General features: G+C 31.4%; 1 protein-coding gene across 1 annotated transcript in view; it reads right to left on the bottom strand.

Moving 5' to 3' along the window:
* Cdh19 (cadherin 19) overlaps positions 1-24,748 on the bottom strand; it is a 99,474-nt gene that overhangs the window by 31,388 nt on the left and 43,338 nt on the right. Inside the window, exons 5-9 of the mRNA XM_003466522.5 lie at positions 23,381-23,545; positions 19,218-19,402; positions 18,201-18,454; positions 9,653-9,774; positions 4,356-4,477 (exon numbers count right to left, since the gene is read on the bottom strand). Of these exons, the coding sequence (XP_003466570.3) occupies positions 4,356-4,477; positions 9,653-9,774; positions 18,201-18,454; positions 19,218-19,402; positions 23,381-23,545 (848 nt within the window). The remainder of the gene's footprint in view (positions 1-4,355; positions 4,478-9,652; positions 9,775-18,200; positions 18,455-19,217; positions 19,403-23,380; positions 23,546-24,748) is intronic.

Below are 24,748 nucleotides of genomic sequence, written 5' to 3'. Positions count from 1 at the left end.
CGTTTTTGTCATCATGGACTAAAGATAGCCATTCACTTTTCAATAAAATATCAACTATAGATTTAAAATTCTCTGTAAATATTCCATATTAACCAATATGCAGTACTTTTGTTTACATTTTATTGACTGGGGACCCCTTAACGTTCCCTCAGCTTCCCAAGTTTAAACAGAATTCTTTTAAACTAGATTTCATTTCTTAGCAAATTTACTTTAGAAAGTTTATTATTGCATAGTCTACCTCAGATTTTCTGTAATGTAGACCAATTTGCTCTGAGCAGAACCTCTCTCTTTTTTGTACGTTTAACTGTCTTTCTCAAAGTTCTGGGAAACATTCATCCCTTTGAAATGTAACCATGAAGAAAGATAATGTCCATAACTTCTGGACTCATTAGGATAGCAAGAGCCGAACTTCCACAAAAATGTCAATTGAAAACACAGACTAATCAAACGAACATACCACACTCTCCACTAATGTGTCTTCAGTACTTTTTCATTAGCCTGTTACAATAATTAAAACTCTCCAAAGATAGGTCAAATGATTTGCAATTATGAGGTAGGAGACTTGCTTGAGTCTAGGAATTTTGAGACCAGCCGCATCAGAAAACCACAAAACAATGAACAAATAAATATATAAATAACAAGTAAAAATCCTTCAGACTTTTGTTTTAACAAGAATTGAGTTTATCTTTGTGATTTATTGCAATATATTTGTCTCTTGATGTAATTAGTCCTGAACAATATCTTCCTTAGTGTTCCCAATGAATATCCAGTGTCATTTGTCATTCATATATTTTAGTAAATCATTTCTCTGTCACTATTTAATTCATATGATTAAAAAACTATTTAGGGAAATGACAGATTTTACAAGGAATGGATCTGACTTTGTGGTAAACTGGGAGAATTTTCCTCTGGAATCCTGTGAGTTAAGGCTATTCATACTTCCTTCTAAAAAATGATCTGAATGAATTTTTGTTCCAAATATTTTATTGTTTCTTTCCCGCAACATTGGTTAGATATGCTCATTATCCTTCGGATTCAACTATTCCTTTTCATGATCCATAAATTCTACCCTCCCTAAAGATTCTTCTGGTTCTTTTCATATTTTTATTCTGCATTTTCCTTCTGGATGACAACCTTCGTTAATGATGGATATTTCAGTACCTCCAAAATATATATTGTTAAATATAATAGGAATGTTCTGCTCTTATCTGATCAAAACAAAAGGGACAATTAAAACAAGTAGTAATTGTCTTCTCCTTGGAAATTTGTTTTCTAGGTTGTCACATTTCCCTGGAAATTTCCAGTACCCTAAATCAGGACTTAGTTTTCAGACTCTTTTCTTCTCTACCCACATTTACTCTTTCAGGGAACTCAATGGAACACAGATTTTCAAACATCACATATCAGACTAATAAAGTTAGATTAATTATTTCCAACATGGAGTTCTCACCTGAACACTAGATTGGTTCCTAGTGGTTATCAAGATGTATCCATTTTGTTAAGAGAAGAAACATTTTAAAGTAACAACATGCATAAAATTGCAATCAAGTTATTATCTTTGGCAAATACCAAATTAGATGGTTTCTTTTTTATTGTTCTCTGTTGATAGAACATACTGACATTTTTAAGCATTGAAATTATAAAACTGTGCCATAGAAATTTCATCTGGTCTCCTGTCTGCCATTAATTCATCTTTGCTTGACATTGAGAGTCTAGAAGCATGGTCTAATGTTACCAAACAAGAAGAATAAAATGTGTGGTCATTTTCCAAGAAGCGGATTAATACTCTGAATTACAAATATACTTCTGAGCTGTGGCTTATGGAGCAGGATCAGTGAATAAAATGTATGAAAGAATGATCTACTGTCACCATTAGGCAGAACTGTCAACTAGATTGATTTGAAAGCCATCCAGGTGATTAGCAAATTACACTTCTGTGTATGTATGGGTTGGTATTAGAGGTGTGACATTGGGTCTGTAAAGGGGACACCTGGAAATGCTCCTAGCCCAAATCTAGTACTTTGGTCTAGACTTCAGTTCTGTTTTTATATACATTGCTTTTTTTCCCTAAATCTGCTCAATAACTTCAGCACAATTGATACCACTGTTATACTGCTTTGTTTGTAAATGTACTTACCACTTGAGGCATTTGTTGAAACAAGTATATATAAGATGAAGTGAACTAAAAGATTTTTTAAAGTTTAAAATATATTATGTTACAAATGTGATAATTTGAATATATTTTAGCTATGTTAAATGTAAAATAACATCATACTATTCTATACTCTGAATTTGTAATGTTTTACATGTTTTAGAAAGCTAGAAGAAATTATAGTGAAAGTTTTTATCATAAAAATGGATAAATTTTCAATAGATATATTTAACCTAAGTTAAATATTACACTATTTGTAAAAGCATTGAAACATATATACTATCCCAGTAATAGGTATGACTACAAAAATTATTTTTATATATCAGTTAAAAGTAAGTTGACCTTAACTTGAAAGTTTTATTAAGTATTCTAAAATATGGGCATTCTTTGGTTAATGACTTACCTGTTTAACAACTGTTTGAACTTAGCACTGTGCTGCATTTTTGAGATTTAAGACCTGTCTTTTTTTTTTCCCTTCACTTCTTGTTTATAAAGCATTAATGCCTTTTTTTTTTTTTTTGGTACACTATAGTGTACCTTCTTTACGTAGTACTGTAATATTTGCTGATTGTAATGTATCTTACTGTAATTTTATATTCTGTTATATATTACAGTACTGCAGGTAAAAGGTAGACAAATAAAAGCGAAGCCATTGAGTTGGAACTTCCTTTGACAATCTCTTTGTTCTGAATATTGTAAGGTACACAGTATATACTGTTCCTCACTTACTGACTGAGACATAGGTGCAGAACTCAGTCATTAAACAAGGAATGTCTATATATAACTTTACATTATATTTGTAATTAAGGCATTGCTTAGATATAATTTGCTTTTAATACTTAAATTTAATGTATATTTGTTAGAAAATTAATTGTTTTAAATTTATCGAGATTATAAAAACACTAGTTTACTTCAGGAATCATTTATCAAGTTTACATGAGTTAATTTTTAATATTTGCTTCATGAATTTCTCTATGTGTCCGAGAAACCAGAAGTGTTTGCAATGTTTGATAAACCAACGATGTGAAGTTTTAATCTTATAACACAGTTGAAAGCAATATATAAGCTAAACATCTTTATTTAGGAATAAGACTTTGTAATTTATTTTCATTCTTACTTGTGATCTTCACTATCCTGTATCATATGTCCATACATTTCTAAATTACTTCAATATTAGATCTAGGGAGAATGGATAAAGTGACTAAGTTTTATATACATCTTTCACTTTCTCATAAATTATGGGTTTTAGCCATTTGTAATGGAATAGTTTAAATTTTTCAAGTAATTTTAATATATAGAACCATAATTATTCCCAAACTTAGTTTTAAAAAATATTAGAGGCAAGATTTGAGAATTAAAGTGTAAATTGTATTCAACTTTAACCTGAATAAAATTCTCATGAGCTTATAAGACTCATTGAAAACTTCAAATTTATTATGGTTTTATAATCAATTCATATATACCTATATTTATTGTAGTCTTATTTTCTTTCTTTGTAGAAAATTGAAAGTATTGCAAAATTTTGGCCTGTACAACTGATTGGTTGAGAAAAGTAATTTCTGTCTTTGTAAATTTCAAATGGGCTACAGTTAGCTTCACTGAGAGATTCAAGTATACTTAAAATACATTATACCTCAATTATTATAAAAATTTCTGGTCATTTTAGAAAATAGGATATAGTATTTAATAGGATTCTATTATACACGGAGTCTTAGGAATGATTTTAGGTTACATATTGGAGCTGAGAAATTAGCTTGAAAAAGACAAATATTTTAGTTTCATATTTTAAAAATAGTAATCTGAGCTCTAGACAGAGAAAGTATGAAATAAACTGGAATGTAATGACAAGGTCCATCAAAGTGGCTATCAGTATTTTAATAATAAATTTCCAGTGTGCACAGTTGACTTTTTTTAATTTCAAAAATTTAAAAGTAGAGAGCTTAAATTTATATCTTATTTAAATAAATAGAAATGTACATAATTACATGGAACTCACAACATAAAAATATATTTTAATATTTCAAAATGAAATATAACATGTATTAATTCACAACTATTATGTTAATTATAATATATAATTAATTACATATAATTCCATAGTATAAAATATACATTAATATTCTGCATTATGCTGCATGTTATAACACGTAATATGTGAAAGACTTACATATTGCTCAAGCATTGGTAGTTTATTATTTCTTACCTGACCATAGTCTGCATTTTCACACACATAAGTCTCATAATATTGTGAGAACTCAGGAGCATTATCATTAATATTAAGCACTTGTACATACACAGGGACTGAAGAGAACTGTTGTGCATTGTCTGTAAATTGAATAAAAATTAATTGTTTTTAAATCTTCAAAAATAACTTTCACTGCTATGTAGCATATTTTTACTTTACTGGGGATAAGCTGAAGAGTAAACCATCTCTATGTTTTACTAATTTATTAGCATTAAAAACATTCCATGTTCAATATGTTTGAATCAAGCAATAGTTTAGTACCTTGAACGTGTATGGGCAGAGTGTTGTGAAAAATAGGTAACAGATGTGCGAAAGACCTGGGGAACTCTAGGAACTGCTGAAGGTATATGTATCAGTTCGGTTTAATTCTGATCGATAGAGCCATTACTGCCCTAATAACGTTACTGATAAGAGCACTGAGAAATCATTTATATTAAATATTATGCCCAAGATTTTGCTGAAGCGTAAAATAGCTGTTTAAGCAGTTAGCAATCAATACACTGAAGAACTAAAGTTTTACAGTACAGCTCTTGAAAATGAAAATGAATGTGGGGTGTAATTATTTTTGTTTTCAGACAGGTTTCGTGTATATTCCAAAACCTGACTTGAACCCTCTATGTTATACAGGCTGGGCTCTAGCTTGAACAAAGCGATTACACTGCCTCAGCCTTCTGAGTGCGATGATTACCGGCATGCAGCACCATTCCTGGTTTAATATTCTGCTTTTAAATAAAGTGACTATAATAAAATACAGGTAAGAATTTATACAACACTGAGTCAAGAAATTGAGAGATGGGGCTGAGGATGCAGCTTGACAGCACAGCGTCTGCCTGGCAAGTGCAAGGTCATGAGCTTGATCCGTGGTATCAAAAAAAAAAAAAAATGTCAAATCATAAAAGAAGGAAGCTATGGTTAAGTATACTTTTTAATATCAAAAAGTGTATTAAAAATGAACCAGAACCAAGGACAATTTTTTACTATGACATACAATATTAATAGTTCTAATTTTGAATCTTTAAAATTGATAGGAATAAATTTCAGAAAAAAAATATGATCTAAAGAATTATAATACAAAAATTTCAAGTGACCTTCTAGAGTATTTTTCAAATTCATCATCGTTGACTTTTGGGAACAAATTCTTTGCTGTAGGTAGCTAATCTGTACATTGTAGGATGCTTATGAGAGTCCCTGAGTGCTAATCAGTCAGTGTTAATTATGTGCCCGAGCCTCTTGTAACTATCAAGACTGCTTTATAAAGTGCCAAATGAACTTTGGGACTTTTTAGAATTTATTTTAATGTCTCTATTTCTAATCTTTGCATAATTTTGTCAATGGTAAGGCACTGCCTCACATTTCTTTTCATAAACAATTTGCATAACAAATTCATTTTCTTCTGTTTCTTAGAAGTGTGAAAAATCATTAAAACTTAAATGCACCTCTTCCTAACTTTGCAGCACAAGGTTGTCTTTCATCAAGCACTGGGATCTATCTCTTGAAATGTAATCACTCAAAATAAAACATCCCCATATCCAAGTTTCCATGAAGGATGGAGGACTGATTTCAGCAAATATCTTGTTCCAGTTCATTAAATTATCTTTTATCAGAAAGATACATAAAAATTGAGCTTTGTTTTTGATAAGTCAGTTAGCAAGCAGTTATCCAGTGAATTTAATATGAATTGTGTGAAATGAATGATGCAAATCTTTTTACTTGAGATCTAAATGTTGTTTATATTTATCATAGTTATGCAATAGGTTTATATCTGATTTTATTAAGGTAAGATTTTTGTTCTGTCTTTGCAGATCCTTAGTGAATTTTCTTCAACGCACATGACATTGGAGATTAATGCATTCAATAATGAAATGCTTTTCTATGCCCACCTAGACAATTTTTCTGAGTTGGGATTGTATATTTTGGTAATCATACTACCCCAACAAGAGACAGTTGCACTTATACTGAAAACTATTCTTTTCAATTAATTAAAAATGAGTATTATACACATATTTTATACATAAACCCTGTGGTCCTAATGAAACAAGGAGAACAGAATTATCATTCTGATCCTCTATTGTGTTACATTTATAAAACAAAGGATTGTTCAAAAATGAAAGCTCAAAGTTGCTATGGTTTAAATATAAAATATCACAACAAAACAATTTTTGCTTCAACAAGTAATTGTAAAATGATTTCAGGTATGAATAAACTGAAAAGATTAATGAAAGGGTCATTAAATCATGTATCTTGATGTCTGAAAAAGTTTTCAAAATTAAGTTCCAATTAAAAAGTTTATGGGCCAGGGATTTAGAACCTGCATGGCGAGCTCCAGATCATGAGTTCAATCCTCGGTATGATTATACAAAATACACACAGTGACACCTTGGCTTAATAACTTAATTTGCTTTACGATTTGGTAAAGAGAGAAGCTTTTGTGTTTGGGGAGGAGGACTGCACTTGAGTTTGCCATCCTATGCAGAGTTTGAAAACACAGCAAATTTTCTCCAATGCTTAACCAAATTATTTGGAAGCAGAGGCATTCCTGGACTGAGATAGTATTGTACACGTATATTCACAGATTTAGCTCAAAAATCATTGTATTCAGTGAGCGACATATTGATAAATAGCCTGGGCTTAATTTAGGAAACATTCAAAGAAAGAGACTAAGCACACACTGAACTCAGTTTAATAAAAAAGTTAAAATGAATCAACTCTCGTCAGGAATCAGTGTTGTTTTGTGATGAACACATTTCACTATACTGATCAGATGTAGCAAATATTTTCTGAAATGATTTTATGGAATGGCCTATTTCCCTATGATAACATGGTTTGCTTTGAGTACTTTTAAAATATTAAAAGGTGTAATTTCTGGTACTGCTACCATGGTTGTAAGAGAGTGACATTTAAACATATATTCTCCTACAGAGATCTAAAGTAGTTTTAATGATGTGGATTGCAAAGAAACGTATTCACCTTAGTTTTATTAAACTCTTTCTAGTTAACTATTAATTAGAAGAAAATAAAGGTGCCAGGGATTTAGCTCAGTGGCATAAGTGCCTGGCAGGTGCAAGGTGAGTTCAATTCCTGGTACCTACTTCCCGCCCTCTCCCACAAATCTATCAAAAATGAAACTTTAAAGTTTTGAAAAGATATCTTGTAACTAAAAGAATTGTGTTTTTTTTTCTTGTTTTATTTTGAAAAGCTGAAATATACATTTCTCCCCTTAAATCATAAAATTCCAACAAAACTCACTTCAATAATTTTGTTCTGGAAATCTCATAGAATGCCATTCAGCTGATTAAAGTATTATTTCACTTTTGGTACAAATATCTGACAAATTTTGAACCATTGATTCGTCTCCTTTTTTCATTCATAAAAAATAAGAGGATTTTTTATCTTAAAGTGTAAATTATAAATTTTAAAGATTCTAATTACTAAGAGTTGATTGTGCATCTAATTTAACAAAATAAATGATGCCTTTTTTACAAAAACATCTCCCATCTCCTAATGTCCTAATGTCTTAAACATCTCTTAAAATGAAGTTTTGGTACTAGAATATCAGTAAAATATAATAAAATATAATAGCTAAAAGTTATTTTATAAAGAATTATACTGGTATATTTTTTCAAAGACGTCCACTCTTGCCTTGAACTGAATTGAATTGTTTTTCACAATAGCTTTGCAGAGAAGGACACTATAAATAATTTTTTCTTAGAAGTACACAATGAATAAAAGTTTCTTGTCCTTAGAATAAACATCTTTGTGGTTTTTCCTTTCTCCAAAGGCTTGGCATTTGTTTTGTTTTGTTTCTCTGTTGCAGGAGGCATTTGTTCTTTGGGCCGCTTTGATGCCCCATCCTTTATTGTTCAGTTTGAAAATTTAAAATCTAGACCCATATCCGTGTTTCACAGAGAATATGTCACCTGCTACCATGTCATCTGTTAACTATTCAACACAGTGAGGAATAAGATAGATACCTGCTCAGTACCTCAAAAGGCCAGGATAATTTTAGAAACTTTGTGCACACTTAGTTATCAGAAAGTACACAGTTCAGAAAATTTGATATTTAATCCTTTATTAATTATGTTTACTAAATAATGGGATGATGTTAACAATAACTTACACTATGGAGTGACTATTTCTTTAAACTTTAGTTAATATGAATGACAGACTAACTGATTTGTAATTTCATGGATAATATGTGAATCATAAGTCATATGATTTTATCTACCTTTAAAATTGAAAGGAAGAATCATCATTCTGTCACAAAAAAACAAAACAAACAAACAAACAAACAAAAACAGCCTGTCACTACAGATTAAGGCTGAGCTATCAGCATAGCTAAAACTATTATTTTAATTTGAAAGTGAATTATTGGTTTTGTGGAATACACCAGTAAATATTCTCTAAATCCTTCATGTTCTATACTACAGTATTACCAAAATATCATTTATTTTTTAAGTGCCTACATTTTAAGTGGCCACATAGGGTATTAATTTTTCCTTGATGTATAAAATTTAACTCTACTATTTTACCTTAAAACAGAAAAAAAGCACAGATATTCTGTGTTTGGCTTCTGTAACTGACATTCTGAGATGATTATGCTTATGAAAGAAATTTAATTTAATTTAGATTTAGAATTTCAATTCTAAAATTTTTCAAAGTAGTAAAACAATATGTAAAATAATTTAACAACTGTCTAAATTGAAATTTAAGAACAATTTTTACGATAGTATCATAGCTTCTCTCAATTTTTAACTTTTATTTTTACAAAATAATTCTATGGAAAGTATACAACCTTCTTTTACTATTAAGCTCATAATGAAAACAAAAAATTAAAAAAGCCAAACCAAACCAAACAAAATGAATCCATGAAGAATGTATATTTTAAAAATTCAAAATGTATATTTAATTTGTTGATATGACAATATAGCAATGAGACATTCTAAGAACACATAATGACTGTGTTTAAGAATTGCAAGTGATTTTATTATTTTACATCTTGCATTTTCTTCCATCTATTTTTAAATTAAACAATACCTACTACCATAGGGAAGTAAATAGGGTATTTAAAGGTAAGCTTGTTAGTAATCTCTGATAACAGTTGGTAATAAATTCAGCATGCAAATGACATTTTGTATAAAGTATCATTTAACTCTAATCTCAAAAATATTGGAAAATAACATTGTCCTCACATCTAAAATTTTTGGAAGGGTTCAAAACTGTGGTGAGTACTGTGTGATTCACAAGGGAATGCTTACCTCTTTCTATGGCTGTGACGCTTAGGTTGTACCAAGCACTGGTCTCCCGGTCAAGGTGGTCAGTATTAATGATTGTACCATTGCCATGGACACTGAACACTTTGCTTCCGGTAATAGAGTATCTACATGAAAAGGAAGGTATTCTCTAATGTTATTGTCTTCTATTTATAGTAATTGTATATACGTATGTACAATAAATATATATTCACTGTATATGTAATATTCTTTTTAAGTAATAAAACAATTGTTAAATGCATGCTGTACATAGCTATTGTAATGCAGAACAATTGTAAAAAGCTTGCATTTATGTATTTAAGATTCAACTTAGCAGATAGGAAAAAAAGCTATAAAGGATTTAGATTCCAATTGACTTGAGCTAAGTCTAAACATGTACTTATTATTCATTCCCATGTCTATGAGAACAATTTAATAGGAATTTAACTTAGTAAAAGAAAAGGCCAAAACCCTATTGCAATGTGAAGTACAAAGTAGTAATGATAGCAATGAATAATTTTCAATTTTTTATTATTTTCCTTTGAAACAAAGCAAGCATATTCTCAATCTAAATTGTTCGTAGTCTCTTAAGTGTACCAAGATATTGCTGTGCATTACATTATCATTACTTGACTGCTGGTAAGTAAGATAGTTATATTTGTTTATATAAATGAAGTATTTAGATAATATTCGATAAAAGTAAATTTTATTTATGTAGCAATAGACTAATTCTTCTAGGAAATGCATAATATTTCAGATGGCAAAAACACTTTAGATCTATTATCCCTCATTTTTGTATGTGTGTATTGATTTTATACATATAATGCATGATGCATGGAACAAAGCCAATTCACAAAACTTTCTCCAGGAAAAGTCTGAAAAATGATCTCAAATCTACAATAAAAGAAGCCTTGGAAGTACTCAGCGTGTTTCATCAGCTTGCAAAATGATTAATAATAAAAATTAAAGAAGTATAATAAGTAGGCTTCAGTGATGGCTTCTCTCAAATACACTCTCCAAAACTTTCATGAGACATCAATGAGATTTTCCATAATTATGTGGCAAAATGAGAATATTTAAATATTGAAGTGACATGTTTCTAAAAATATTACAGTAAGTTGTAGCTTGGGATTCAAGGAAGTATTAAAATAGAGATAATGAAACTTTAGCAAAGTTCAGGTTTAAATACATTCAATTTTAAATGGAATCATTTTGCTTAAATATCCACAAGTGAGCACATTTCCCTCTCAATAATTTTGTTGGTAATAATTAAATAATATTTTAGCAGTTGTTATTTTGTATTAAAAATCTAATCTTGTTTTTATAAAACATATTTTCAACTAAAGCCCATCCAAATCTTGACAAGAGGTTGTAGTTTCTCACAGCTTAATAAAAACCTGTTATAAATTAGGAAGAAGAACAAATGTGACAAATCTGGATCCTACTAAGATTTAAGCAGCAATCAAGACAAATGTGGGCCAATAGAAAGAGCGCTACACAACATAACAAAGATGACACGCAACATGCATTCTTCTCAATCCCTTCTGGCATCAAACATCTCAGTAATGCAAATATTTTTCCTCACTCCACATTTACTAGCTGAAATATTCTTGGCCTTGATTTAACTTGTATTTAGTTGACCAACATTGTACTAAATTGTAAGTGTATTTTTCCTTCACTTTATTTAAAATTAGAAAGCGTACATAGGAATCTTCTGAGACGGCTTCTTTATTAGTAATTTTCTCACCAATTCAATTAAAAACATTTTGAAACAATTTTAATCGTTCGTAACTATTCTAAAGTCAACATACCAGAGTGAAGGCTGTAACTTCCTGGCAAAATCCTAAATAAAACAATAGTGTTCTAATTGTTTCAGAGCTGACAAATGTAATGATTTTATTAGCTGTATTACAAATGACAGCTGGGTTTCCCCAGCGTTCCCACTAGTAATCTTTATCTTTTTCATTATCAAATGCAGGAATGCACTTCACGTTTCATTTTCATGTGTCCTTGTTCTGCTCTACAATGTCCCAGTCTTCTTTGAAATCCTTTCTTACTTTGAAAGTATTGGGAGGCTGTTGAGTATTTCTTAGTTCATGTTTGTTCTGTACTTTGTTAGGATTAGATGAAGACTGTAAGTTTTTGGTAAAGTTTGGTACAACTGGTACATTAGATAAGTGTGGAGTCTTTGTAACAGTGCCATAGGAGGGGTACGTTATATCAACACTGTTTTTAATTGCAGTATTAGCCTTCATCACTTGATTAAGGTGGTGACTGTGAGATTTCTACACTGTAAATTTACTATCTTTCCTTTATAATTAATAGAAATCTCAAGAAAATATTTTGAAACTGTCTAGTTTCTTCTCAAACATACACCTACTAATTATATTGTACACAGATTAATGATGACTGCAATAATTACCAGTTTGGTATATTAACAATGACTTATTTTATTATTACATTTTACATTTAAAATCACAAAAATGCTATGCTGATGAAAAATTATTCATTTATGTATTATATAAACAATGCATGAAAATCATTTTCCATGAATAGTAAACGAAGTATCTTTACTTGTTGATGTTTAATATTCAAAACTTTTGAGGTTTGTCTTTCATTCTTTTTAAAGTTCTTTCTTTTGAATCTACAACTCTGGATTCAGTTAATTCTCTACTGTGTATACAAGTTTAGATTCTCTAGTGGTATTAGAAAGGAAGGGTGCAAAGAGTTCCCATGGTTTCTGGAGGTCCATTGGTTGTAGTTCCCCTGATGAAACATCAGTAAGATATTCATGTATTCATATTCATGGCAAATAAAAAAACTATATAAATTTTCACAAATTTGTTTCTATACATAGGAGTCCTTAATATCTTTGAAAATTAATAGCTTCAAGCAACAATGGAACAAATGCATTTGGAAAAATTGTATTCATAATAAATATTTATAGATCTTTCTTAACTTTATTCCACAAAAATGCTTTATAAAAACCACTTATGTACTATGTATATTGTATGTAGTATGTATATTGTATACATATTATAAATTTTACAGCAATGATTTGAAATTCTAGGAGACTATATACAAACACTACAACATTTCATGCAAGGAATTTGAGAATAAGCATATTTTACACCTGTGAGAATCCTGAAAAGAATTCTTCATGATTATTGATTTATAAAATTTTATTAAGAAGGCATTAGTGTGTAATGATTTCTCACATTCTAAGTCTAATATCACAGTATTCACTCCCGTGGCTTTGTTTAGCAATAGCAAATCTTGGTTTCCTTATTTGCAGCATGTGGCCTTGTTTGTTTAACTAGGGTATACATGCAAAGTAGCACAAACACGTTCAAAAACTAATTCATGTGCAGTGCACACTGCTTTATACAGATTTTCAAATACAATAGCTCCCCCAATTCACTAGTTATTACTTTTTTTCATCTCTGTCATGTTGGTCAGGATACTTATTTATAGTACAAAAGAATACATTTATAATAGTATATATGGCACTTTAGGAATATCTCAAAAACATTTCTTTTCCCCAAATTTACCTACATACTCCAAAAAATAGAAAATCCATATAATTTAGATAATTGAATCTCGAAAAGTCCATCATACCGTAATAACACACAAAATTACTAGCTTTTTCTTTTGTGATACCTTTGTAGTCGACTGGACTAAAGGTAGTTTCGGAATGCTTTTAGTGTTTGGCCATTCACCTATTAAATATTCCATCAGTGGAGTGGCAGTGTAAGACTTTGATTACCACAAGTACAACTGCTGTAAATTTCTGATATAGGCTTCCATGTCAATTAAGGACAGTGGTTTTCTAGATCTGCTGTAACAAACACCACAGATTTGGGGCTAAAAATGACAGAATTACATTCTCAGGTCATTACTCCTCTGAAACATGCACTGTGGAATCCTCCCTTTTCTGTTCGTTTCAATCTGCAGCTGTTTTCTGTCAGTCCTTGCTGTTCTTGAGATTGAAGATGCATCACTTCAACTTCTGCTTCCGTCGTCACATGCTGAACTCTTCCTATCGGTTTATGTCTCCTTATGTGAACATAAAGCTTTTTGAAGATCCAAGCTCCTCCTCTATGCCTTGTTTTTAAGAATTAAACTGTACTACTCCAATTTCCAGGAAGGTTACATTCTGAAGCACTGTTAGGGTGCAACATATATTTTTGGAAATAGAATTAAACCTTTAACAGTATTTTTTTTTCCCCTTTGGCAAAGGCCACAGAGGAGGCTGTCTAGTGTGTCTGCCAAGTCACTACAAAGTTTATGACAAACTTGTGTTCTATTTTGATAAACTTGCTAATTCTTATGAGGCATCTTTGTAAATCTTGATATCATCAGTGTAAAAAAAAAAAAAAAAGGTCTTCTGGAAATAAATTAAACCGCTCTGTGCAATTTATCACACCTCCCCATCATCTTTCATGATAGCTTTGTAGCAAACCAGACTAAAAGTTTTTTTCTAAATTTGCTTTCCCTTTTGATTCGTTTCACCAACAGAATATTCTGTTCCTTTCCAATGGTATATTTATTTCTCTTATTTATTGCATGGCCTCAGAATTCTTGTATAATGTTGTATTAAGATAGTGCAAGAGTGTAATCCTACCTTATTCTCAATTTTGAAGAAAATCAGTTAGCACCTAATCAGTAAGTATAATATTAGCCAGAAATTTTTGTGGATGTGTTTTCTTCTACTTGTAATGTGTAATTTTTGTAATAAATTTAATTTAAACATGTATTCCTCTATAGAATTGGGTTATCTTTTTAATCTGTTAATATAGGAAATTAAAATGAAATGTGTGTGTGTGTGTGTGTGTGTGTGTGTGTGTGTGTGTGTGTTTGTGTGTGTGTGTGTGTGTGTGTGTGTGTGTGTGTGTGTGTGTGTGTGTGTATTACGATGGACCCTAGCAGTGGTGGGATAGTATCCTTCCTACAAATATATGGAGTTACTGTTATGTTGTCAGGAATATTTGCATCTTGTTTTTGTGGAATACTTACTGGTCAGTCCTTTGCTTGTAATAACTGGTGGCATTTATCAGTGACATTGATATAGGAGGAAGGGTTTGGCAAACTGACACGAAAAATGGGTAGGATGTAATTTCAAAATCTCAGGGCAGCTCAAGATAACGCTCAGTGTCCTGTATGTAGAATTTCTCATGGGCTCCTGTAAGGTGTAGACAGCATAAAAGAACCCGGACTGCATGAGGAACACTCTATCATGACTCCACAAGGAAGCCTACTCTGTGTTTTCTAGATGAAGTTATCTGTTCTTTTTCTTGACTCAAATTTGCACTGCAGAGCTACTTCTTTCCTTATCCCTTCATGATTGCAGGTTTCAAGTACTTTTAGTACTGTTTTTGGCTCTACTTGTCTAGACCTTGTTGGTGGCATATAGGACCTGTGATACTTTTGACTGGCAAGCCATTTTTAAAGGGAATATTGACAACAATAGCAATGGGTTCTAGAAGATACTTTTCTTTAGTTTGGAAAATATGCTGTGCATTTGGTATTTATACATTTGTGGCATATATCTGCATGTATATATGTGTATGCATACATGTGTATATAAGCTCCTAATTGTGTGTATGTGGTTCATTAAATTATATATATTTTCATGTAAATTTCTGTAGTTTTAAGAAATTACCTGAATATGTGGACAAAGAGTTCATACTATTGCATATTATTTTTCTAGCATCTGTTTGATTACTAATTTTTTATTTTATTTCTGATAAAATTAATGTTTTTCTCTCTCTACTTCTGTCTTTGTCCCTCCCATTGGTCTTTCAGTCTCTGTCAATCTCTCTCTCTCTCTCTCTCTCTCTCTCTCTCCTCTCTCTCTTCTCTCTCTCTCTCTCTCTCTCTCTCTCTCTCTCTCCTTTTCTGACTCACAATGTATCAACAAAATCTAGATAGAGATTAATATATTTTTTTCAAATTTTATGGTGTTTTGGATAGAACCAGCCTCTCTACATCATTTTACTATTTTTTTTTTATTTTCATCTTTCTAATCAAATCTTTTTAGTTTCTCTGATATTCTTCCTTTGGGTTCACTTGATCTAATTTTGCTAGTAGAATAATTTCTTTCTTACACTCACAAAATAGTTCAAACTTTGAGTATAGGCTTAGCTTAAAACAAAGTTTCATAAGTGCACAAAGAATAAATTATAGAAATGATGACAAAATTATATTTCTTATGCTTGGTGTCTGTAATTTGATAATTGTGCTATCTCAATTGCTAGTACAAATTTCTTAAAAAGCACAATTTATTTACCAAATTCATGAAGGTCGGCATTGCAAGATGATGCTGCTGGAAGAGTTGGGTCCAGGTAAGGTGTTACTTCCATCCAATTGCAAACTGCTCAGCTTTCTATTTATCCATAAATGGAGGAATGAATGGGAATGCTGTCCAAGATCACTTGTGTAAAGGAGACTCTACCCTTCAAAATGAATTCCTGTCATTGATTCTATTTTCTAACGCTGTCACATCAGGCTTTAAAATTTGGAAATATAAATTTGGGGGCATAGATATAGTAATTTATATGATATTAGTTATGAATTGAAAATTATAAGGGACATATATTTTAAATTTCTTTTCAATTTCAGGATAGTAGTTGTTACAGAGTGATCCTGGAATCCTTACAACAATTACGTCAGTTCACATTCACGTCTAAATAAGGCACAATTCCTTTATATACACACTGCTGTTTTCAGATATTTACTGTGCAGCTTAATTTTATTCATTTCAGGGCAGATGTTACTCTAAAGTTCTTCTGACCTTAACAAATAACAAGAACATTCCGTTCAGTTAGTTTATTGATTCTATTTAGAACTGACTGAGACCAAAGCTAGGAATTTTCATGCTTCCACAAAACACCAAATGATTCATCATATGTAAAATGGGATTTTTTGAAGTAAATAGAAAACTAAATGAGGAAAACGTTACTTTATTATGTGCTACTATTTTTCCTCCAAGCAATGGAATATTACCATGGATAAAATATAGTATTTTAATATTTCCTTTGGTTATTCCAACTCTTATTATGGAATGAGAAGGGAAGCATATTGTCAAATGATAGCTCAAATAGAAACCATCTTACAGTTTGTGTACATATGTTTTCTGGAGAGACAGAAAAAGAGGGAGGAAGAAAGAATGTCCTTCTGCAATATATTGATCCGGTCATATATATTTTGTAGATTGAGTAAATCAAGCTCTATTACATGAAGGAAAACAGGAACAATGAAAACTCCTGTATACTTGATGATCTCAACATACATGTTTTAAACTACCTTACTTAAAACGCGACTCCAAATGAAATTTATTATTGAAAGCCCTGCCTCTGATAGGTACTTAAATTATTTGAAAATAATTATTTTCAATATAATCATTAAAATATTTTAGTTGCAAAAAGTTAAGCACCCCTAAATGGTGACACCAAAAAAAAAAAAAAACTTGTAGTGTTTGGCTCTATTCTGATTTTTTTCTCATTTATGCATAGTATTTTTTCAAATAGAGATAAATCTTAATTCTATGTGATGAAATGTGTATCATGTTTTTAACTTATGCTTTATAATTATCATTATAAATTATTCATGATTTTTTTCTTTAATCACATCCCTAAGATTAGTTTCCATTTATTATTAAAATGATAATGCATTGAAAATCTTAATCATTCAGGATTTTTAAATTCTATTTTAGTTTGCATTCGCAAAAGAACAATAGTTTGCTACATACATTTTTACATACACAATTGATTTTTGTAGTCATAATTAAACACACACAATTTCTAAAACCACTACAATCCAGTAAGAGCTATATATTGAAAGGCCACATCATATGAATAGAGATTACAGATGAACAGTAGAAATATCCCCCTGCATCAAATATGAATAGCTCTCCTTCAGTATACAGCAAAGTCTCCACAGAGCAAAGCTTTATCAGGTTTCATTCAATACTGGAAAATTTCTATAATTCTCAGTTGTGGTGTTTGAAAGATAGGTTAACGAGAAAATTGTTTTTACATCCAAAAGAATACAACCCACATCTTTAAAAGAAAATTATAGCAAAGCTAAAAAACAGACTATGTTAATAGATAGCAGTTTTCTATTGTAATACATCTGTTTCCAAGTCATTATACCTATACCACTTTTACTCCTCATCCTTGCAAAAGTTCAACTTTTGATCAACATTTCAATTAAATAGTAATTAAGCCTCATTTTGACCAGTATTGATTTTATTCTGACCTAACTTGTCAGTCCTTATGCTAGTTAGGAGATGGATTATAATTTTCTTTACATTTTAAAAATTTATCTTCTTTAAACTTACTTCTATCACATGCTTGCAATTACCTATTTCAATGCATGTTAACAGTGAATCTATTTTAACTTGTGTGTTTAAATTATTGCAAACATATTAAGTATACTAATAAACACAGTTGAGGCCTATCCTTGCTTATATTTGCATAACACTTGATTTCCACATCAATTGATGTTTATCCATTTACTAATGCAGAGCTCAAGTCTATGCAGAAAGACTTACCTGATAGGTGATTTCCTTTGATCTGGATCTACGGCAGACACTGTGCCTATGAATGATCCATGTGGATTTTCTTCAAAAATTTCAAATACATAATATGGAAGGAGAAAAACAGGAGGTTCATCAACATCTTCCACTTGGACCCTAATGTAAGTGCTGGAAGTTTCCTCGTGGTATTCCATGAGCTCCTTCTCTACATGGCAGTTTCTAACTTTGGCTCTAATGCCATAATGGTTCTGCTGCTCAAAATCCACTTCCTACAAAGACAGCAGCATGCACAGAATAAATGACCTTAGTAACCCAAAACACTATAAAGGGGAGCAAAGTTTTCTTGATTAATTACCATTTACTTTTCAGTTTGGTTTTGCACTCTCTCTCTCTCTCTCTCTCTCTCTATATATATATATATATATATATATATATATATCCCTTTGATATCATTAAAATGGCATAAAATATTGTTTGCGTTTCATCACAATTCTGTATTCAAAATGAATAAACTAACTATGTTTTCATTTTGATTAGTTTATGTTTACAGCACCTGGTGAATACATTCGTTATGAAAGGCTGGTCCATGGCACATTAAAGTATGCCATGTACATGACACCCTTTAATAATTCTGTTTACATTCCCCCGCCTTCCCCATCTACATGCTCCTCATCCTAATACTTCTTAGTCCCTATCTTCTTCATAGGAGAGCTCCCTGTTTTCATTGAGGTTTAAAGTTATATTTTATATGTATAAATATGAAATTTAGAATTAATTTTCTGGTATTTAAGATTTTTAAGAAAAAGATGTTTATTTGAGATATTTTGCTTTACCATTTCTTCATATCATTCAGAAAATGCTATTAAAGAACATTTAATCTTGAAACTCAATTTCTCCCTAAACCGTAAATCATGGATTTTCATTTCAATTACTTAATGGAGCAAAAAATCAACCAAGTACACAAAATCATTATGCATATTTCTAATTTGATTTTGCACTATCCTGCAAAGGAAATAGATTAAATGTATTTACCTTTTTTAATATAACTATACCTTCTTGAGTTTCATTATTGGTAATGATGTCAAATGTTTGAGAATCATCGCCTTCAATGAAGTATTCCATTTCTGCATTTTCTCCTATGTCATTGTCATATGCTGTAATTCTTCCTATAGTTGTCCCCATGGGTGCAGATTCAGAGACTGTCAGGCGGTAAAAACCTTTAAAGAAAAAAAAATAAGATATTTTGCATAAAAACAGTAATATGCAAAATTTCCAATTATAGCATTCATTTTTCATGATGTATAGGAAAATTTATACTTATTCTTTCAGTCTCTTGTTCTAAATTTCATTATCTTTTAGAGTGTGTATCTTTACCTATATACTTTTTCTTTCATTTCTTAAACAAGGAACACTTTCTTAATTTCCTGAATATTTTTGTGTTTAAAAATATCTTATATAGGGCCAGAAATATAGCTCCGTGGCACAGTGCCTGACTGGAAAGCATTAGGTGGTAAGTTTGAGTCTCCATTAAAAATTATATATATATATATATATATATATATATATATATGATAATCATATAACTAGAACATACTAGAACATATAACTCCAAATTTTCATTCATCCACACATTTTATTAAACATTCCTGATTTATTGTCATTGTACTTTATCTTTATAGCATCTTTTATGAAACGTGATAGTTTTCCAGTTCCCTTGAATATTGCCAGATACCTGAAGTTGATGAATTTAAGTGTACATTAAAGTCTTGAAAGACTATAGTTGAGTTTTAAGAGTCTGAATTTGAGGCTGTGTGCTTGAATTACGTTATGCATAGTGGAAATACAAAGGAAAAAGATCAAAAGTTGTTAGTGTGTAGATGTAGAAGAGCGACAGTTTTGGAACTGAAGTGACACAAAAATTTAGTAATGAGAAAATGATGGTGAATTCTGGAATCCTAGAGACCATAGAATCTTCTCAGATTGATTCAGGAGCCAGAAGACTGCTAATTCTGAGGAGCTGGAAATCTTGGTCAAATGTTTTGCAACTTTGTGCAGCGTTAGACCTGCAAAGGACAAGGGACTGAGATGAGAAGACACTGACAGGATGGTGTCTGACTTTTCATTTTTAACAGGATCAGTAAGGCCATACTGAAATAAATAGAGAGTATAAACAGGAAGTGTATATTGCACTACTATAAACAAATTCAAGTGGTGGTGGGTTCCAAGTCAGTAGAATCAGAGGTATTGCAGCGAGAAGAGTTCAGATAGCTTTTAATACAGAACCAACAAGATCTTCAGAGCAGTGACTGGTTGGCCTGAGAAGGAAAAAAGGAAAACAAGAAATAATTTCTGAGCTTCTAATAAAATTATTTCCTGCTCTCATGTGGGGTGAGTATGTGTGTGTGTGTGTGTGTGTGTGTGTGTGTGTGTGTGTGTGTGTTCGTGTGTGTTTGCTCACAGAATACAGGAAATCAGAAATTAGGGAATCTGCAGAACTGAACATCATGTCAAGCTGGAGAATAATTAAAATTGACCTGAAAGTGGCTGGTGCAATATGAATTGTTTTATTAAATCTTCACATACGGTGGTGATTGTATTGAATAAGCAAAATGCCAGACAGAAGAAAATATGGATTTGTTAGTGATGTACATGGGAAAATCTATAGGAAGAAGAGGTTTGGAGAAGGAAGATAAGATTGGGAGCTCAGTAAAATACATTAAATATTAAATTTTGTATTTGCTTGACAAGATAATGAGGATGATGAATAGGAGTTTAGGTACATATCAGTGGAATTCAGAAAAGAATTCAGAACGGAGTTACACATTTGAAAATTTTCATCACGGAGATCATTTCTATAGCCACCTGGGTGAAAAAACAGTATTAACCAGAGCAGTAAGGCCAAAGGCTTGACCTCATACACACTCCAAAGATTAAAATATAGAGAGAAGAATCAGAAGCATAAAAATAAAACAGTGATAGCTAAACTAGAAGAAAAATCTAATGAGAGTGAGAGTATTTCATCGAAGGGAAGTTCACCTTTGTCGAAACAAGTCAATAAATCAAACTACAATATAACTAAAAATTGATAATATTATCATCTTGAATTACTGATATGAATGAAATCTTCTTGGTCAAATAGTTTGGATGAAATTCAAATGGACTGACTTCCATTTTGAAGAAAGTAACAGAAGAACATGTCATGGTACTCTTAAGAAATTTGCTCTATGCAGGGAAAAAAACAAAAAAAAAATCTTCCTTGCTAAATATGGAAAAGATATCAAGGAAGCATTTCTGTTATATGTTTGTTGTCAACATGAAAGGAAAATAATCACAAACATTTAGGGCTAATAGTAGTGATCCAGAAGGAGGGAAATTGTCAACAGAGAGAGGGATGCTTGAATAATGTCACAGTCTGAGAGTCAAGAAATGTAGCCCCCGAGTGTGGGCATGCACAAAGGACGTCTCACGTGAGATGAGGAAAACAGGGTTTCAACAGAGAAAACCGATGTAAACATGAGCAAAGAAGCAGGTGTCAGGTTCACCTACACTCAAATCTGCCTGGCCACAGTTATGTCACCATTTTATTTGTGAATTCTGAGTAAGTAAGAGAACTTTTAATTTTCTGATAATATTTTGAAAAGAAAATTTGTAAAATATCAAAGAGAAATTAATAACAGTAGTAGAATATTCAGAAATAACTGTGGTTCCTTGTGAGTTTTTCCTTTCAGAGCCTTCTGCGGACTCTTTCACCAACATTTTGAACTTGAACTACCTGTTCAGTGTACTTATCTACTATATTTTCTATATATCATATGGCAAATATTTTATAATACCCTTGTATTTTAACTTTAATTAGATATTTTTTCTCTTTAGGAAGTCTAATTGATGGTGCAGAGAAAAATATTTCTGCCGTATTTCACCACATGTAGTTGAAGTTATAAGATGTTGCTCTTTAGTTCTATCCCATTCAAAGAGAAGTGGTTTTTTTGTTCATATCAATGTCAAACTTTTAAACTTAAAATTTTAAAATTGAGTGATACAGCAGATGCAAAACTCTGGCTTTGTAATAAATCCATCTGCTACTTAAAAACAGAACTATATTTTGAGAAATATGTCCTGGGATGTTTTTAATGCTATGCAAATATCATGCAGTATCCTGGAGCACCTAGACTGCATACACCAGCTATATAGGAAACCTGTTCCTCCCAAGTTACAAATCTGTATAGCATCTTCTGTGTGGAAAACAATAGGCAATTGTATCACAGTAACATTCACATATTTAAACATAGAGTGATGCACTAAAATACTAAGGGATAAGAATTTTTCAGGTCCATAATGTGGACCTGAATAATGTGAAAGGACCTCTGCTCATTGTTGAAAAAAAAAACATCATTACATAATGCATAGCTATTTTTTCTGCAGTAGCCAGGGCACTGGACAATCCTAGTGTGGATAGAATTGACTAATCTGAGCAGAATAGCTTCTACATTATTCAAAAGAATATGCTTGTGGATGTGTCCACACACTGACAGCCATTCTCAAGCATACACATTTAATGAATGGCAAATCAGAATGTGAAAACAAATTTGCCATAAGTGATGCCAACTTATTTTGATCATCATTCCCTATTGTACCAGAAGGAAATCAGGGAAAATAAAACCGCACCTGAGGCATTGCACTGACTGTGATTTTACTTGACTTTGAGGAATGGGTAAGGCCATGGAGAAAAGAGAACAAAAAACAATAAAAACAGTTAGATATAGGTATAGATATAGATATAGATATAGATATAGATATAGATATAGATAACCACCATCCAGGAAGGCATGATATGGCTGAATATATATGTACATAAACATATGTTAATATATACACATTTACATATTTATATTATTTTATCTACTTCTTTCCTATCCTAGAAGTTCCAAAAATGTCCTTACAGACACTTTGGCCAGTCTTAACAGACTTACACCAAGATTTCTTGATATAACTAGTTAGTTGTAAGCCACAGAATGTGTGGCAACTTATCTGAGCATCAATAGAACACTTTACCGTATCACTCTATTTGTATTTGACTTTTATAGTTTTGATTATAACTTGGAACTGTTATGAGATTTAAATTATCTGAAATCTTGTCTGTATTCAACATACTTATATGTACATTATAATGAAAAATCACCATGTTTTCTACTTACTGTCTTTAAATATAGGCTTATTGTCATTAATATCTGAAAGTTTGATTAATACACTTGCAGTTCCAGACAAAGCACCATGCTGCCCAATCATATCTTTGGCTTGAATAATGATCCAGTACTCTTCTTGTAGTTCTCTGTCCATCTTAGAAGATATTCGTATGATTCCTTTAAAACACAATAAAATTCTAATTACTTATTTTCTTATTAACTATTACACCTTCCTCATTAACTCCTTAAGAATTCTACCATACAACCATTCCTTTGCTGTATGCCAGACAACTATATAGTGACGGACACTTCCCTGGAGAACAACAACGACAATACATCCAACATCAACTCTATGCAGAGTGTAGACTTCGCAACACAGTGCTATGAATGCTGGTAGATCCTTCCTAAAGTATCATATAAACTGCCGTCTAGTTAGTCCAACATTCTGGTTACATCTCCCCCCAGAGCCTGGAATGTCCTTCTACTCGATCTTTCCCTTTGGAATAGGCTCCATAGAGCATTCTGCTTTTGCTCTGCTCTTCCGCCACCACACAGACTTACATTGTTCTCCTGGGCTTTCTCAATTACATTGCTTCTTTGTTCTATTTTAAAATTACACATTAAATGGACACATTTGCTAGTATTCAAATGTTTACTGTCTATCCATAAGTTCCTAGACTGAAAGCTTTATGCGTATATTCTTTTTTCTGAGTTGTTATTCTTATTAAAGTGGCACTACTACATCTGTAAATGCTATATATATATATATATATATATATATATATATATATTTTTTTTTTTTTTTTTTTTAACTGCCTAGTGCATAGCCTTTCTCAATCAGGACTGTGAAAAATTGAAAACCTATTATGTTTCAATTTTGCTTTTCCTCTTTCTGTGGATTGAACCCAGGACATTTACACTGAGCTACAAGGTCACTGTATGTCCAAATTAAGCTCCAATTTCTAATCCTCCTGCTTCAAACTCTATTTTATTGCAATTACAGGCATTACCCATGATTCCTGCCTGAACCTTAGTATTTTAAAAATGAATCAACTTTTAATCATTTTTTGCTGCTGTTTGGTTTTTGAAACTGGATCTTTTTATGGAGTCCAGGCTGGCCTTAAACTCAAAATGGAGCCCAAGCTGGTCTTGAACTCACAACAATTCTCTTGTATCAGCCTCCCAAAGGCTAGGATAACAGGTTGGCCACCATTCCCAGCTAAATTTAAATATTTTAAAACATTTGCCACATGTAATGAAATAATATCTTTCTTATACTTTACAAATAATAAAATGAATGCATCATCCTTGGAAAAATGTAGAACCATAGGGACTCATCACATTCATTAGAATGTGATTCAAGAAACCTTCACTGAGAAA

This window comes from Cavia porcellus, unplaced genomic scaffold, assembly GCF_034190915.1.
Source record: "Cavia porcellus strain 051 isolate PalLab524CR breed Dunkin Hartley unplaced genomic scaffold, mCavPor4.1 scaffold_20, whole genome shotgun sequence".
In the NCBI taxonomy this organism is placed as follows: Eukaryota; Metazoa; Chordata; class Mammalia; order Rodentia; family Caviidae; genus Cavia; species Cavia porcellus.
The sequence above is the reverse complement of the archived record's forward strand: the minus strand, read 5'-3'. Positions and strand labels throughout refer to the sequence as shown.